Raw genomic sequence first — 16564 nt, forward strand, 5'->3', positions numbered from 1 at the left:
AGCGAACGGTCACTGCGTGCCCCTCCCCCACTCCCAACCCGGATTCCATTCTTGCTCTGTTGCCCATATCCTCCCATCCTGTTCCTAGATAGTTTGTCTAGACGAGCTCCTCTGCAGCAGGAAATCCCGGGGGATTGGGGACCCCAGAGCACAAGGATGGGGAGATGAGGAAGGGCTGAGCATGGAACCTTGGACTCAGACGGGACAGGGCCCTGGAGCCCCTCACATGCTCCCTCTCCAAATGTCCCAGTCCCTGCTGGGACATCTCACAGCCCTTCTGTACCCAGCCCAAAGTCCACAATACACACATCCCCCATACACAAGACCCTTCTCAGCCTCCGTGGGGCTCCCGCTGGGCATTGTGCAGGTGACTCAGTCCTTCCCTCCATGGCTGGTCCTGGAAAGCTGCCAAGATGCCGTGCCAGGCCCTAGGCCAGGACAGTGACACCTGCTCTCTCCATGGACCCCCTGGGCCCAGGGCGACCCTCCCTCTTACAGAAGTTCAGAGGGACTGAGTGACTCGTCAGGGTCACATAGGCTGGACACAGCTAGAAGAGCGGGTGACAAGGGCTGCCTGGGCCAGGGAGGGCCAGCTGCACCTTCTAGCAACCCACGGCTTTGTGCAAGGAGGCTTCCTGTCCCTGTTCCCCGCCCCTCCCGGACTTGCTGCCTCTGACACTCAGAGCTTCCTTCCAAGGCTGGCAGAGACCGTGTGCTGCTCAGGGTGCATACAGAGTCCCAGAGGAGGAGGAGGAGGAGGAGGAGGCTGCCGCAGGAGGTGTGGAGGCCACCGCAGCTCAAGGATTGGAGGTAGAGGGGGTGTAGGGGCAGAGCCTTCCCACAAGCCCTGAGGCCACTGGGCTGTGGGAAACAAGCTTGGCTACAGCGGGCAAGATGGGGCACTCGGCACGGCGCACCCCCTGTAGGAAGTGGGAGGGGCAGCTGGGTTTGGAGGGAGGCATTGTACAGATGGAGAAACTGAGGCATGGGACAAGGAAGAGGTGCCCAGGAGGTATGGAGGTCAGGCCTCACCCCAGTCAACTAGCTCTCTGAGCTGTGAGGGGATGGAGGGCCCCAGTGGGGAGAAGCCCATCCAGCCAGCTGAGGGGAAAGAGCCTGGGGCGCATTCCGGGAAGCTCCCCACAAACAGTGACACCAGGGAGACCTACCGGCACATGTAGGACCACTTCATAAGGGACTCGCCGTGCACACCCAGCCCCGGGCTCTGAGCTAACCCGGAACGGTCGCATTGAATCCTCACGGCAGCCCACCAAGGTGGGTACCGTTTCAAACCTCATTTTACAGGTGGGGAAACTGAGGCACGGGCAGGTCAAACAGCTTGTCTGAGATCTCACAGTCAGCGAATAGGGGAGCTAGTTTCTCACATCTGAAACTATGTAGTAGAGGAAGCTACAGGCTGTTCACTGGGCACATCCCTCGTTTGGGACGGGGGGATGAGAGAAGGGACACAAACGCACTCAGCTGCTCCATCAAATGTCCGTGGAGCGCCTGCTTGTGCGGGGCGGCTGTCCGAACACACGGAGAGGGATGCGGTCCGCCTTGGGTTTTTAAAAAGACTGCAGTCAAAGGAGGCCCAGTCACTCTCAACCCTGTACCAGCACCTTCCCCACCGCCAGCCCCTTGGGGGTCTGTAGCAGCCCCAGAACAGGGCCATGTTCCCAGGAAAATTCAAGCCCTGTGTGGCTCACACTCCTCTGCTGGGAGCCACACCCCATGGAAACAGAAACAGGCTGAGGCTGGCGAAGAATTCAGCCTTGTCCTGCCCAGAGAAGCCCAGAGAGCCGAGCCGGGCTGAGCAGACCCAGATGAAAAGCCCCCTGTGTGCCGGGCCCTTGACAGAAGTTACTGTGCGCCTCCCTGACCATGCTAGCCCAAGGCCGCTGTGTCAGCAGCAGTCATGGTCCGCAGTCATAGTCCTCGATCCTCCTCGGGAAAACCAACAGAGCTCGTGTCCAGGGTTAGCCTGGCCTCTCCACTCCGGACCTCGGTTTCCTTCCCTAACAAAGGTGGTGCTTTTTCACTTCCCCGCCCCTCCCAAGGCCGCAGAGCATCTCCCGCAGGAGGCATCTCAAGGTGGCTGGGTGAATGGTAGCTCTCGCTGGGTCAGCCGCTGAGAATTCCCCAGTGGGAGGGGAGGCCACCAGAGGAATGCTGTCCCCAAGAGTGCCTGAGTCATACCACCTCTCCGTGAATGCAGGACGCCACGGTTTATGGGCCGGGTACAATGACTCCCTTTGGGAGACGGGACGGAGGGCCCTGGGCTGCCCGGGCAGGGCCACAGACCAGTGGGTGTGGGTGGACAGCTCAGAGGTGGCCTCTGGACTTAGTCCCTGTTTGCTCCTCCGATAACTGGGGTGACCTTAGTTAATATTCACCAGCAACCTCCCCCATCATCCCTGTGGGTCCACGGCTTAAATAGGAACCAGAGACAAGGCTCTGTCTCCTCAGCCTTGGTCACCGGCCCCGGCCTGGGACAGTAACTGTAAGTATGCCTTCCCACCGGAGAGTGCCTCGAGCCTCCCATGCTGCCAGGCAGGTCCCGGGGACACAGGGAGGATGGAACAGGCTGTGGCTGGACCCCTTGTTGTCATGGCAACAGTGACCCCGGAGGTCCTTTCTGCTCCCAAGCCTGCCCTGGGGCCTCCCTAGTACCTACTGGTGAATACGCTGGCCCTCAGTGAGCCGTGGGGAATTGGAGACCCCAGGAAGGAGCATGTTTCTGCCGACACAGCTCCTGTGTCCCTCCTGTTGGTTGTCTCTACTGGCCTCACCACCTTCCCTGCACTTCCCCTGCCACGGGTGAGAAAGGTAAGGCCCAGAGAGGGACAGTGGGGAGCCCAGGCAGGACCAGAGCCCAGAGCTCCAGCCACACATCGGGCCTCTGTCCTCTGCAGAGACACCCAGAACAGAACCATGCTGGGCCCTCCTGTGCTCAGTGGGTCTCTGGGCGCCCTCATGCACAGTGGAAGATGGGAGAGCCTGGAGACGGGGCCCAGATTCAGGGCTTCATCTGTGCTCCTGAGCCCTTGATCTAGCCAGCCGGTTGCAGTCAGCCATTTGAACCTTAGAGCAACCTTCTGAGGTGGTTACTGAGATTATGCCCATTTTAAGGAAATCAGGAACAGAGAAGCTCATAACTTGCTCTAAATTGCACACTACCCAGGATTCCAACTGGGGTCACCTGGCCCAAGATCTCACCCTCCCTAACCTCTTCTTCTCACCAACATAATTCTCTTGGTTCTTAGGAGCCAGCTGGGGAATGGGAGAAACACAGCTGGGCTCGCCTTGAGGCCTCTTTGATGCTGGGTGACCTTGGACTACTGTTCAACCTCTCTGTCCTCTTGGGCACAATGTAGACAATCTTTGCCCTCTTTCCTCTCATCCCACCCCAGACCCCAGCCTTGATCTCTGCAGCATGGGAAGCATATAATTTTTCTGTCATCAGTTCTTGGAAATGGGGGCTACAAAGATGATCAAGGCCAAGGCCACCAGGCTCCCACGTGGCACTCGGAAATATCCATATATTGGTAACAGCTAAGTCTCCCTGACAGCTAACTGTGTGTCAAGCATTTCTTGGCACTTTGCACATATTTAATTTGCACAATAGCTCTGTGAGGAAGTGCACCCTTGTCCTCTCCAGGAATGGAGATTCGGAGAGGTTAATTAACCTGTCCAAGGTCACACAGCTGCTGTGGAATTCTGGCCTCAGAGCCACTGGCCTGAGCCAGTGGACAAGCGACCCTGTCCCTCTTCACCTAGCCCGACCACTTCAAGCATTTTCTATTTCAAGGTCTCTGGCTTCAGCTTTGTAAACAGAGAAGGATGGAATGCCGAGTTATGGGATCCAGATTGCCCGGCATTAAACCCCAGATTCACAGGCATCCAGGTCTGTGGTTTTCAGTATGTTGCTTGACCTCCAGAGGCCTTAATTTCTCCATCTGTAAAATGGGGCTGATAATTATTCCCACTCCACAGGGTAAGCGTTGAGGGGACATTAGCTGAGACAGTGTGCATGAAACACCTGCTGTTTGTGGGGGTGACAACCAGGACAGCGATGCCGGTGCTGGTGTTTTCTTGGTGTGGGGTTCAGCAGCAGCTAGGAGGAAATACATAAATACTCGGAGAATTGAATTGAAAATTCTCCAGACTCTCTGGTCCTGGGCAATGTGGCAACCAGCCAGGAAGAAATCTGCTGGTTTTTACAGATGTACCCCACCTGTGCGCAGGTAGGGGGAGAGCTTCCACACCCAACAGGTGCCCCCCCACCTACCCTCACATCTGCCCAGTGAAGGATTCTTTTCTCCAAGACAAGAAGCCAAGGTTCAGAGGAATGAAGTAAGTCCCCAAGGCTGCTGGCCCAAACGTGTCCCGGCTTGGTCATGCGTGGACTTATTCAGTGACAGGCTTAGGTCGTTGACGTCCCAGTGGCTCTCCTGGACACTGCTGGGTCACCGCTGATCATTCATTTTATGCTCGTGGGTGGATCTAGAATTTGACCAGGTAAGGGGATGGCTCACTTCCTGTGTGCCCACACAGTGTGAGCGTCCGTCAAGGTCCGGTTCTGGCATTCACCGTCTGAGACCAGAGGACACAGCTATCTCAGTCTGCAGGTCAATTGGCAGGAAAACTAAGACTCAGTCCAGCTTTGTCACTGATTTGCTGTGTGACCTTGGCAAGGCCCTGACCCTCTCTGGGCCTCAGACCTTTTACTATAAAAAGAAGCAGCCAGAATCAGTGATGCTATACCTGGTAGATGGGCTCACCACAGCTGTGGCCCCTTCCCAGCCAGCCCAGACCAGCAATCCCTGGAGGGAGAGGGCATCCATCCACCCCCTACCCCCACAACGGGAGTCTCAGTCCATTTTCTTCCACCAAACCCAAATAGCTTCTAACTGAAAATCCAACAGTAGTCTAGGGGTATAGGGGAATAGTATAGTATAGTAGTATAGAGGTATAGTAGTATAGGGGAAACTCATTTAGGTCTTCCCCCACCGCGGCTTTGACAGCTGGGGACTTGCCTGCCCAAGGCCAAGGGGATGGTAGCGGTGCCATCAGGGCTGGAAGCCACAGCCCCTGAGGCCTTTTGGCATACTTGGTGTCCCCACCCTGCAGAGGCCCAAATCCCTATGATCTCTGAGCCCCGCAAAGATGAGGGGTTTCTACAAACCGTGAAAGTCCACGCCAAACCCAAGCAGGGAAGCAAAGAGGAGCCAAGGGCAGTGGACCTCTGCAGAGCCGGTGCGAACACCAGCAGCTCTGTTTCCGCTGTAGTTTAAGAAAAATACAAACACGTATTGCGTAATGTGCTGTCCGTCCGGTCTGGATGATTTAGAGGCACGAAGGCCAGAAAAAGGGCGGTGAAGAGAAAGCAGCGTTGGGCTTCATTTTGTTGTTTGATTCAAAAAGAAACTCTTTGGGGGTGCAGGGTGTGGCCTTTGATAGAAGGGCATGGAGAAAGCAGAAGTTTAGGGGCCCTGATGTTGGAAGGAATATGTGAGGCTCCTATACCCCACCCCACACACAACCACACAACCCCCAACTTACTGGAGAAGTCACTACCAACTGCCCACATCATGGGCGAGCCCAGAGCTAGGACACAGGTGGTGACAACACCAAGCAGGTGAGTGCAGGAACCTCAGTGCAGTCATGCAGCTGAGGCCACAAATGTGTGTGGCGCTGCCCTTCAGCTCAGGCAGAAGCTCTGGAGGCTGAAACTCACCATGAGGGGTGAATGGGGACAGCCCTTCAGCTCCATGGGTTCTGGCTGTGTGTCCCTGGGCAGAATCTTACCCTCTCTGGGCAGCAGCCTCATGTCCGTTACATGAAAAGACTCAGTGGAAATGTTCCCATTCCACATCCAGTCATACATGAACCTGATCTGGCCTGATTCCTGGGTAGTTGTGCACAAGTCTCTTATGCTCATTGTGCCTCAGTTTCCCCTTATGTAAGACAGAAGCTGTGACACCTGCACACAGGGCCACTGCAGGGGGTAGGGCAGCCATCAAGAGCATGGACTCCCACCCAGATGGCCCCGGTCTGTGATTCTTACTACTTTTCTGCTCTGTGGCCTTGGGGCAGATGACTTCAACTTCTCTGGTCTTCAGTCTCCTCCTCTGTGAATGGACAACGGTCCTGTGCCCTAGGTCATAAGTCATTGAAAGAGGACAATGAGATGAGAAAACAAAGTGCACAGAATGAGGCTCAGCACATGGTGAGCCATGTAAAGTCTTAATTACCGTTCTGTCTTTCCGTGAGGAGCACGTAGGAGAGTGCTCGGCTGGGGCCGGCACATAGTAGATGTTTAGTAAACTGGATGTTCCCCCTGGGGTCAATCAGCAGCGGGGGAACTCGCCATGTGACCTGACTAAGGCATGGTGCACCTCCTCTCTGTCTTGCAGGACGATGGCATCCTCCATTCCCTGGGGCCTCCTGCTGCTGGCGGGGCTGTGCTGCCTGGCCCCCCGCTCCCTGGCCGCAAGTCTCCTGGGAGCCGCTGTCCAGGACACAGGTGCACCCCACCACGACCATGAGCACCATGAGGAGCCAGCCTGCCACAAGATTGCCCCGAACCTGGCCGACTTCGCCTTCAGCATGTACCGCCAGGTGGCGCATGGGTCCAACACCACCAACATCTTCTTCTCCCCCGTGAGCATTGCTACCGCCTTTGCGTTGCTTTCTCTGGGGGCCAAGGGTGACACTCACTCCGAGATCATGAAGGGCCTTAGGTTCAACCTCACTGAGAGAGCCGAGGGTGAGGTCCACCAAGGCTTCCAGCACCTCCTCCGCACCCTCAACCACCCAGACAACCAGCTGCAGCTGACCACTGGCAATGGTCTCTTCATCGCCGAGGGCATGAAGCTACTGGATAAGTTTTTGGAGGATGTCAAGAACCTGTACCACTCAGAAGCCTTCTCCACCAATTTTGGGGACACCGAAGCTGCCAAGAAACAGATCAACGATTATGTTGAGAAGGGAACCCAAGGGAAAATTGTGGATTTGGTCAAAGACCTTGACAAAGACACAGCTTTCGCTCTGGTGAATTATATTTTCTTTAAAGGTAAGGTTGCCAACACCAGCCTGAGCTTCTTCCCATAAAAACATCCAAAAATATTCTCTAACACACCATTGTTAAACTTTCCATAGCCATCCAGGATGCATAGGGTGGTGTGTCTCCACAGGCATTAATTGGTTTCCCAATTAACCACTGTCATACATTCCATGATCAACTGAGATCAGATGATGATGGGTGGGACGGTCGAATCATCATCTTCTCTGTGGGACTTCTCAGAGCCTTTGATGTGCTAGTGTGCCTTGTCAGCCCCCACCAGGGAGTTGACTAAAAACAGGCGGTTTTAGCAGAGTGTATGAAGGGAATGGGTTTTCTTGGAACACAACTTCTGACAACTGCACTGCAGTTGTTGTGTCAGAAAGAGGGAAAGCTTTGACGTCAGAAACACCAGAGTTGGAATCCTTCCCCTACCGATTGTTAGCTCTTTGATGGGCGGCAAGCCATCCTACCACTTTGAGGTCTTCCCTCTGTCATGGGGGCATACTAATACCCTTGTTGTCAGGTTTCTGTGAGGATAGAACAAGTTACAAAGAAACCAGGGCTGCACGCTCACACAGCAAGTGCTCGACTGAACTTGAATCTCAGCCTGGCCTCCTCCCTGAGCAGTGGCACCGTGGGGGCCCTGTGGGCCACAGAGGGTGCTCTAAGGCAGCGGAACAGCTCATGGAGATGGCCTGGAGGGAGTGGGGGTAAAGAGCAAGGCCAGAAAGTCTTCCTCCACTGTGCCGGCGACTCCTCGCTCGGGAGGCAACAGACCAGCGGAGAGCCCAGGGCTAGAGCAGCACATCTGAGGTCCCAGCTCTGCTGTGAGGCTTCTGGTGGGTCTGACCTCTCTCCAGCCTCAGTCTCCATCTCTGTACAATGGAAGAGTTGGGTGCAGGCAGGGGTGCCCGGGGCACCCTCCCACTCTGACTTGCCCGGATGGGACTGCTCTCTTGGCACGGGGGGTGGAGGGTAGGGAGGTGCTGCCCAGGCACCTGTGTTCCACACAGTGACCCAGACACAGCCTTGGAGTCCTGGTGAGAGTGATTCCCTGAATGACAAGGACCGCCCGCTAGCAAGGGGCAGGGAGACTTGGACAGGGAGGTGCTGAGTAGGGCTGATGTCAGTCATTTTCATGTAGAACCTCCCAAGCCCTCCTCAAATAAGTAAGCATGAAATACAAGTAAAAATGCTCGCTCTGCAATGCGGCTTGGCATCCCTGGGCCTCCATCAGATACACGTTCTGACTCCTCCGTGGGTCTCGCATTGCTCTCCCCAAAGTCCTTTCAGCAGACTTTGCTGCAGCTCCGCTTTACAGGTGATGAAATCAAAGATCCTTCCAACAGTAGGATCCCAGCAAGGAGGCTCAGGGCTGGTTTATCCCCCCTCCCCAACATGGTCCCAACCTTCTCCCACCTCTGGCTGACGCCCCCCTCCCTGCCTTCCCCAGGTAAATGGGAGAAGCCCTTCGAGGAGGAGCACACCACAGTGGAGGACTTCCACGTGGACGAGCACACCACCGTCAAGGTGCCCATGATGAGCCGGCTGGGCATGTTCGACGTCCACCACTGCAACAAGCTGTCCAGTTGGGTCCTGCTCATGGACTACGTGGGCAACGCCACCGCCATCTTCATCCTCCCCGACCAGGGCAAAATGCACCACCTTGAGGACACGCTGACCAAGGAAGTCCTGGCTAAGTTCCTAGAAAACAGACACACCAGGTGATTCCCAAACCGAGAACAACTTGGATACCGCCACGTCGGGCCGGCCATGGGGAGGGAGAATAGACCCACAGCCGGTGGACCAGACAACTGCGTGAGACCCATTGTCCCGGACACAGGCTCGCGACACTCACGCCGCACCGGCTGGGCTCCATTAAAGGGACATGCCCATGGGGACGAGGCCAAAGTCCTGTGTCCTTGGGGACTCCCTCACCACGGACACTGCCCCTTCCCTGTGCCAGGGTCCAGAGCGGGGAGAGCAATGCCAGCACGTGCCCGGGACAACCGAAAAGGGAGACCCGGGCTTCTGGCAACACAGGCAGGGAATATGGCATTCGAGAAGGGACAGTCTGGGGCTAAATGGAGAGGGCCCTCCTGGACACCAGAAAAGCAGAGGCCCAGGTGGGTTTGGGTTCCTCTGTCACCAGACTGGTGCGGCTTGATGAGGTCCCCACAGGGAAGTGACAGTGAGCCCACACCCCAGATTCGTGTGTCCCTCGGGAGTCACACGATGCCAAAGCCCTCGGGGACTAGTTTGTCGGGTGCACTCCGAAATACACGTACCCGTATAAATGTGTGCGGTAGGAATATAGAAAAATAATCAAATACATTAAAATTAGAATTAAGAAGTAAAATTAACATCCAGAAGAAGACATAATAAACATGTACATATATAAATGAATATGAAAACACAGAAGAGCATAAGGTTAAAATTGAAATAGCAGTTTTAAGACGCCTCCTCCCCGACCTCGCCCTGTGTTCCTGCACCAGAGGCTGAGGAAGGAGAACAAGGGATGGCAGAGCCCAGAGCCACTCACAGGGAGCCCCAGTGCCCGTCAGCTCACACTGGCAGACCCTTGATTCAGACCCTGGAGACATCCCCATCTGGGGGGACCTAATCCTGCAGGGCTGTGTGCTGAGAGCTCCCCAGGGGAGTGTCCAGAGGGCTGCTCAGAGGAGACAGGAGGCAGCCCCTTCAAACTTGGCAGGACAAACCCATCCCTGGGACTCTACATTCTTGGGCCCCAGGGGCTGGACAAACAAGAAATAGAATAAACCCATTCACGCACCTCCAGTCCTCGTGTGGGAGGGAGAGGGCCGCCGAGCAGGACAAAGAGCCAGAAATGAGACACTCCACGTGTGTGAAACCCCTTTGTTTCCTGTCATACCAGGTCTGCCAGTTTACGTTTGCCCAAACTGACCATTTCTGGAACCTACGATCTGAAAACCGTCCTCAGCAAAATGGGCATCACCAGGGTCTTCAGCAACGACGCTGATCTCTCGGGGATCACAGAGAAAGAGCCCCTGAAGCTGTCCAAGGTCAGTTGTTCCTGGTGCCGTGGGTCAGAAGGTGTCACAGTGTGTACGGAGCTGTAGCTCAGAGGTGGGCTGGGGGAGGGACAAAGGGACACAGACGCACCTGCAGACTGAGGTCCCAGAGGAGTGTCTCTGGATGCCCTGGGACTGGAACGTGGGCAGGTGACCATGGAGGAAGGGGCCTCTCGGGCTTCTGCCAGGTGACCATGGAGGAAGGGGCCTCTCGGGCTTCTGCCAAGCTAGGGACCTCCTCCGCGCTGGTGCCTCTGCGTCATCTTTGGCCAGGGCCTTCCCTTCTTTGGGCCTCGATGGACCCATATTTACCAAGACAGACTCAGGCTCCACGATTTCAAAGGACTTCTGTCCCTTACATCTGTGACCCAGGAACTACTGGCCGATCACTGAGTCTGAGTGAATGAGTGATTTCACCTAAAGATGCCATTTATTCAGAAAAGTGGAAAGTGACCAAAGATCCAGCCACTGCTCAGTGGCTGGCTGGGTACTGAGTGCCTGGTGTGGACCGGGCACAGGGAAGGCCCCCCTCAAAGTCCTGGGTCCCAGGGCGCCTGACATCTGGGACCGGAAACAAGGCAGGAGCCGCGGAAGATGAATGGCTGGGAAGTCTCCTTGTTGGGGTTGTCAGTTGCTTCCCACGTAGGCTGAGAAGGTTGGTGAGGATGGAGAAGTAGGGCCCACCAGTGCAGTCAGGCAAGGCCTGGAGAAGGTGGGGAAGGCCTGTGTGCCTGCAGGGAGGGAGGCTGTGGTCTAGAAGGACACCCAGGTGGAGGAGGTCTGAGTGAGCCCCTCCCTTGGCCCCATCCCCTTCCTCAGGTCTGGCTCCCAGGCTGGGGGAAGGGACGGCCCCACTCAGAACAGGCCGGTGTCCTCTCTCCCTGCAGGGGGTGCATAAGGCTGTGCTGACCATTGACGAGAAAGGGACAGAAGCTACCGGGGCCACGTTTATGGAAGCCATCCCCATGTCGATGCCCCCAGGTGTCGACTTCAACAGCCCCTTCCTCATCATCATCTACGACAGAAACACCAAGAGCCCCCTCTTCGTGGGAAAGGTGGTGAACCCCACCCAGCAGTAACTCCCTTTGAGGTCCACCTCCCTCCCCCGATGACATTAAAGCGTGACCCTGCCCTGGCTCGAGTGTGCCGTGTGACTCCCGCAGCCCCTCATCATGCCCAGGTCTCCCTCTCTGTCCCCGGGAAGCGGGTGGAACGGCCGTCGCGGCGTCTCTCCTGCAGGCCCCGTGTTGCCCTGCCGTGGGCTTTCACACCGTCCAGGAGCTGTGCGAGGCCAGGAGGAAGTGCTGCCCGCGACGCTCACTTTGGTGGCTCTTCCCCAGTCGCTGGGGAAAAGCTCTGGGTCTCACAGTCTTATCTGGGAATCCCCAAGAGGGGCTCGCAAGGGCCCAGAGACCAGCCCACCGCCCCTACCTCCGCCAAGCATCCACCTCTCGCTAAGCCCCCCAGCCCTGCTGGTGCTTGCAGTGCCCCCCATGAGATGAGAGCCCCACCCCCGGCAGGGCTGCACAAGCCACGAGCCTGTCCCCTGCCCCTGTGGTCCCAGAGCCTCCAGCTCCCATGGGGACTTGGAACCGCCACATCTGCAACCACAAAGAGAGACTACTCGGTCCCCTTTCCGTCCCACCTTGTCCCCTGCGCCTGGCTTGGGCTCCTACCACTCAAAGGTCTTTCCTGCAAAAAGCTACAGTCGATTTTGCCTGGAAAATTTTTGATGGCTTTAGGCTAGGAGCACATACTCCTGTCCTTGTCCTTCCTTCTCTGCCCCAGGACCCTCAAACCCACGACCCCTAGAAGCAGGCGGGCCCTCCACCTCCTCTTCTCTCCAGGCGGGTCTCCGGGTCTTGGTCTATGTCACCTGCTCAGACTCATCCGGCTTGTCACAACCCCAAGACACTTACCCTGTGTCCTCTTCTACCCAATCATGGGGCCACGTTGTGGCTCTGGAAAGTCATTCCGATGATTCCTTGGTCACAGGAGAAGAAGTAGATCACCAACCCCACTCGCCATCCCTGCCTTCCCTTGGCTAAGCTCTGACAGGGGACACTTTTCATCTGGCCTTGTTCCTGCCCCACGGCGCTCGCTGGGGTCTTCAGAGGGAACCACAACTGCTTTATCACAGCTGCGGCCACTCCAGAGCAGCCCTTTCACTAAGGGCCATGGGGCTCTGTCTCCAGAGCCCCCGGAAGGACAATGACACTCAGGAAGTCCTGCCAGACCCCCATGCTGAGGGAGCCAGCTCCCAGACTCACAGGAACGTGCTTGTCTGTGGGAAAGACTGTCCTATCCCCTAAGAACCTAGTGATGCCCGCCTGAGGCTCTCGCGGAGGCTGAGCGTGCATCTACACACCTGGGTTGAGTCATATGAAATTTACACCTTTCAAGGCCGAATGTCCACATGTGTCCAATTCCCTGTAATTCAATATAATGAATCCAGCTGTCTCCCAGTGAAGTCTGCTGTCATCCCGATATCCCTCTGCCTGGACACTTCCAATCTCCACAAATTCCCTTAATGATACAACCAGAGTCAAACACCCAGGACAATGCGAGAGTGGGAACAAGTCCAAACTTTGCAGCGTCCCAGGTGTGTGACTTTGGCGAAGTCACCAAACCTCTCTGGGCCTCAGCATCTTCATCACGGTTATAACACCGACTTTGAGTTGGTGTACGCTTCAAAGCAGGTCCTCGAAACAGCCTTTGAAGGAAAGCAGAGCTGGGTGCCCAGGGAAGGGACACGACATCTGTGACCTTCATGAGCTCCTCTGTAATCCTGGCGCCCCACGAGGGGCAATGCCAGCATCGTTCCATGTGCTCCTCAGAGCGGCACTGCGGAGCAGTGAGTGGAGCTGCTCTGCTCTCATGCGCCCATTCTCCAGATGAAGAAACAGAGGCTCAGAAAGGCTGCTGGTCTTGCTCAAGGTCATGGAGCTAATAAGTGGCAGAGCTGGCTCCAGAAGCCCTACTTGTTCCGGTGAACCTGAGCATACCCCCCATGCTCCCCCCACAACACACACTCATAAGCCCAATTCCTACCAGAAGCACAAGCGATGCTGGGGCACAATGTGCGAGAAAACACCGTCCTCCCCAGAAGGCAAGCAGCCGGTTCGTGGGAGCCGTCCCCCCTGAGGCTGGAGAGCTCACAGCCTTCAACAAGCAACCTGCACCACACTGCACACCCCACAGTACTGGGGAGGAAGGGGGTACATGCAAAGGCCAGATGGGACTCCTGGAGACCAGGGAAAAACCAAGAAGCTGCAAGAGCTCAGGGCACTCACCTGAGAAACCATCATTCCGCTGCCAAGAACCGCCTGCAGTTCCATTCATCTGGGCTTTGGTGGCAGAAACCCAGTTCAAATGAGCTGAACATCCCCAATGGGGAGTTCACGGGCCCCTGAGAACCCGCAGGGTTCAAGCAACTTGTCCTAAGGAGGACAGGACTGTGGCAGCAGGAGCCTGTTCAGCCAGAAGCCTCCGCCTTGCCTGTTCCTTTGATTGCATTCGCTGCCTACTCTGACCCTCGAGACCAGTCCTGATGGACACAGGCTACGATTCATTATCCCCCATTGACAGATGGCAGTGAGAAGACCGGCCTGTCACAGGTCTAGAAATCAAGTGACATACTCAGGCCTGGCTGCCGCAAGAGCATGGGATGTCCCGTCCAGCTCAGACCTCACAGGCGAGTCCAACCTCCCGGTCCACGTCGGAGCCACTTGTCCGGGCTCACCCCAGCTGCAGCCTGGCCCCTGAGGGCTCAGGGCTGGGGAACACATTCCAGAAACTCTGGGGGAGGCAAGGCTGAGTCACGGGGGGAAGGCGAATGGCAGGACAGTCCCGCAGGGCGGACTTGGCCCAAGGGGGCTGACGGCTGATTACAGGGACATTTGTTCTCAGAGGTCAAAGGGGCCTTTCTGAGACCCGGTGCCCACTCGGTAGGCTGAAAGTCACTGCGGAGCCCTGTGACTCAGGATCTATTTCAAGACTGCTGATCATGGCAGAGTAAGGAAATCGCTTTATTTATGCTCATTTCCAACGTCTGCTGTTCTGTTCGCCATGCTTTCCGTGAAAGGCACAGCGCGGCATTGAACTACTTTGAGTAACTCTGGTTCTTCATCACATCGCTTTCCCGGCGTTCCCAGACCACCAGCTGGATTGAAACAAAGGGTGTGTGCATGCTAAATGTGACAGTGGTCCATAAATTGTCCTCCCCTCAAAGAAGCTGGTTCCAATTTATTTTCCCTCCCTGAGAACAATCGTTTCCTTACTCTTGTCCCTCCAGTAGATTACTCTGTCTCCCCAGCTAGGGGCTGGTTCTCGAGCTGCGTATCTGGAGGGGGCCCCACAGCTGTGCCCTGCTTGCCAAGCAAGCGCTGGACCACCTGCCACTCAGGGAGCCGAGCTGCAGAGCCACCTGTGGAATGCTGAGGTCTATGGGCTGCGGGGCAGCTCTGCAGAGTTCGGACTTTGGGCCACTTCCCACAGGACCCAGGCCCAGAAGGCAGCGAGGCGCCACTGAACCCTGCTTTTGGGTGCAGGTAGAAGAGTGTTACTTGCTCCTGCAGTCAGGATAAACGGCCAGCAAACTGCAGCACCAGGAGCAAACCAAACTGTGGGTTCGGACTCTGGGTAGGAGCATTGATATTGAGTCCTCGATTGTCACAAGTGTCCCACTGCCGTGCGAGATGTTACTATCAGGGGAACTGGTGGTGGGATAGGAGAAGGTATGTGGGAGCTCTCTGTCCTTTTGTTCTATAACCCTAGATTGTTAACAAAATTGTATATTGTTCTATAACCCTAAAACTGTTCTAAAGAATAAAGTCTTATTTATTTATTTACTTATCTTTAATACCTTATTTATTTGAGGGAGACAGAGATAGTGAGAGAGAGCACAAACGGGAAGGAGGGAGAGAAGCAGGTGACCCGCTGAGCAGGAAGCTTGCTGTGGGGCTCCATCCCAGGACTCTGGGATCATGACCGGAGCCAAAGGCAGGTGCTTAACCCACTGAGCCACCTAGGCCCCCAAATAAAGTCTTTTTTAAAAAAGGAAAAAAAAATACGATGGAAATGCCCAAGGCAGTGTGACAAAGCACGCAGAATTCAGGAATGCCAGGTAAGCCTTCGAACGAGTGTGACCGTGAACAGGGCTCCTGACCGGGCTTGTATCTGAGCAGGCCTCCGCTCTTGTCACTGCAAAATGAGGACAGTGAGAAAGAGCTCATTCAAAGTTTCCTCTATGGATGATGGCGCACGGCATCTTTTTTCAGCACTGGTTCTTACCGAATATTAAACATCAGACTGCAGATTCTGAAAGTAGAGGCTTGGGGGGCTGGCTTCCCCTGCCTATTGATTCACCAGCATGAAATTGACAGCTGAGTGAATTACAGGTATTTGCACACTTTTTTTCTGAAGACCTGAGCTGAGGGTCAGATGGCCTGGGGTCTTTTCAAGGCTCTACCACATGCCCTGGTGCTGGGGAAGTCACCACCCCTCTCGAGCCTCACTTTTCTCGCCAGTAAAATGGGAGCACTAAGGTACCTTGGGTATTGATATTCTGCAAGATATAACCACCTCAGGGCAGCCCAATGCTCTTCTTTCCCATGGTTCCCTGGAGCTTGGCACCTGGCAGGTGGCTGTTACCGCCTATCTGTGCCTAGACGAATGGACTTCGGAGCCCAGAGGACACAGATGCCAGCTCCCAGTGTGAAGATCCCAAGGGCTGGGACCTGGCAGTCACATGTCGGGTGACATCAGGCGGCTGATGTTTCTCAGAAGTCAATCATGTATCAGACACAATTCCAGGCTCTGGTGATGTTGTAATTCACTTTCTCCTCTCAACAGCTCTGTGAGGACAGTATCAAGGCAAAATGAACTCTGGGTCTTGCATGGCCCTGGGGCTCCCAGCAACCCACCCTTCCCATGGACCTTGAGCCTGTTCGTTCTGCTGGACTAGGACCACTTCCAAGAAGAACAGAAAGGCACCCTGGGGGCTCCCCAGGCTGATTTCCTGCAGTGGAGGTGGCTGTGGGCCCACAGGACTGGGTGTCCCAGCCCCCTGAGACTCTGCCTTATGAGTAGGGGAAACCCAGTGAGCCCGTGCAGGGCCCCTGCCATGCGCGTCCAGCCCATCCAGCATGTCTGGGGAATAAGTGCCTTCTGCTGAGTGAGGTACATCCCATCAGCCTCCTCCTGAGCTGACAGCAGTCAGCGAGGTGGGACTGCTGGGCCAGGATTCTTATCTCCACTGAACAGAGGAGAAAATTGAGGACAGACTGGTTGGGTTCAGAGTTGAAAGGGTTAGGATTGGCAGGAAGGCTGTTCTGATCAGCACCGCCGGTGGGGAGGATGGAATCACACCATTCAAATACTGTCAGAGCATAGTAGGTCCGCGATCATGATGCCTACTGGCGAGTGGGGCAGCTGGAGGGTT

General features: G+C 55.7%; 1 protein-coding gene across 2 annotated transcripts; it reads left to right on the forward strand.

Annotated features, from left to right (window-relative positions):
• Nucleotides 1–685: 685 nt before the first annotated feature.
• On the forward strand, nt 686–11258 carry LOC122892982 (alpha-1-antitrypsin-like). 2 transcript variants are annotated; one of them, XM_044229725.1, is made up of 5 exons: nt 686–810; nt 6420–7078; nt 8523–8793; nt 9966–10113; nt 11010–11258. In XM_044229725.1, the coding sequence occupies exons 2-5, from the start codon at nt 6424–6426 to the stop codon at nt 11199–11201; spliced, it is 1266 nt and encodes a 421-aa protein (XP_044085660.1). In that variant the 5' UTR covers nt 686–810; nt 6420–6423; the 3' UTR covers nt 11202–11258. The 2 variants fall into 2 exon arrangements, with proteins under 2 accessions (XP_044085660.1, XP_044085659.1); XM_044229724.1 differs by lacking the exon at nt 686–810 and adding an exon at nt 2356–2503.
• Nucleotides 11259–16564: the final 5306 nt, after the last annotated feature.

The sequence above is a fragment of the Neovison vison genome, chromosome 13 (assembly GCF_020171115.1).
Source record: "Neovison vison isolate M4711 chromosome 13, ASM_NN_V1, whole genome shotgun sequence".
NCBI classification, from domain to species: domain Eukaryota; kingdom Metazoa; phylum Chordata; class Mammalia; order Carnivora; family Mustelidae; genus Neogale; species Neogale vison.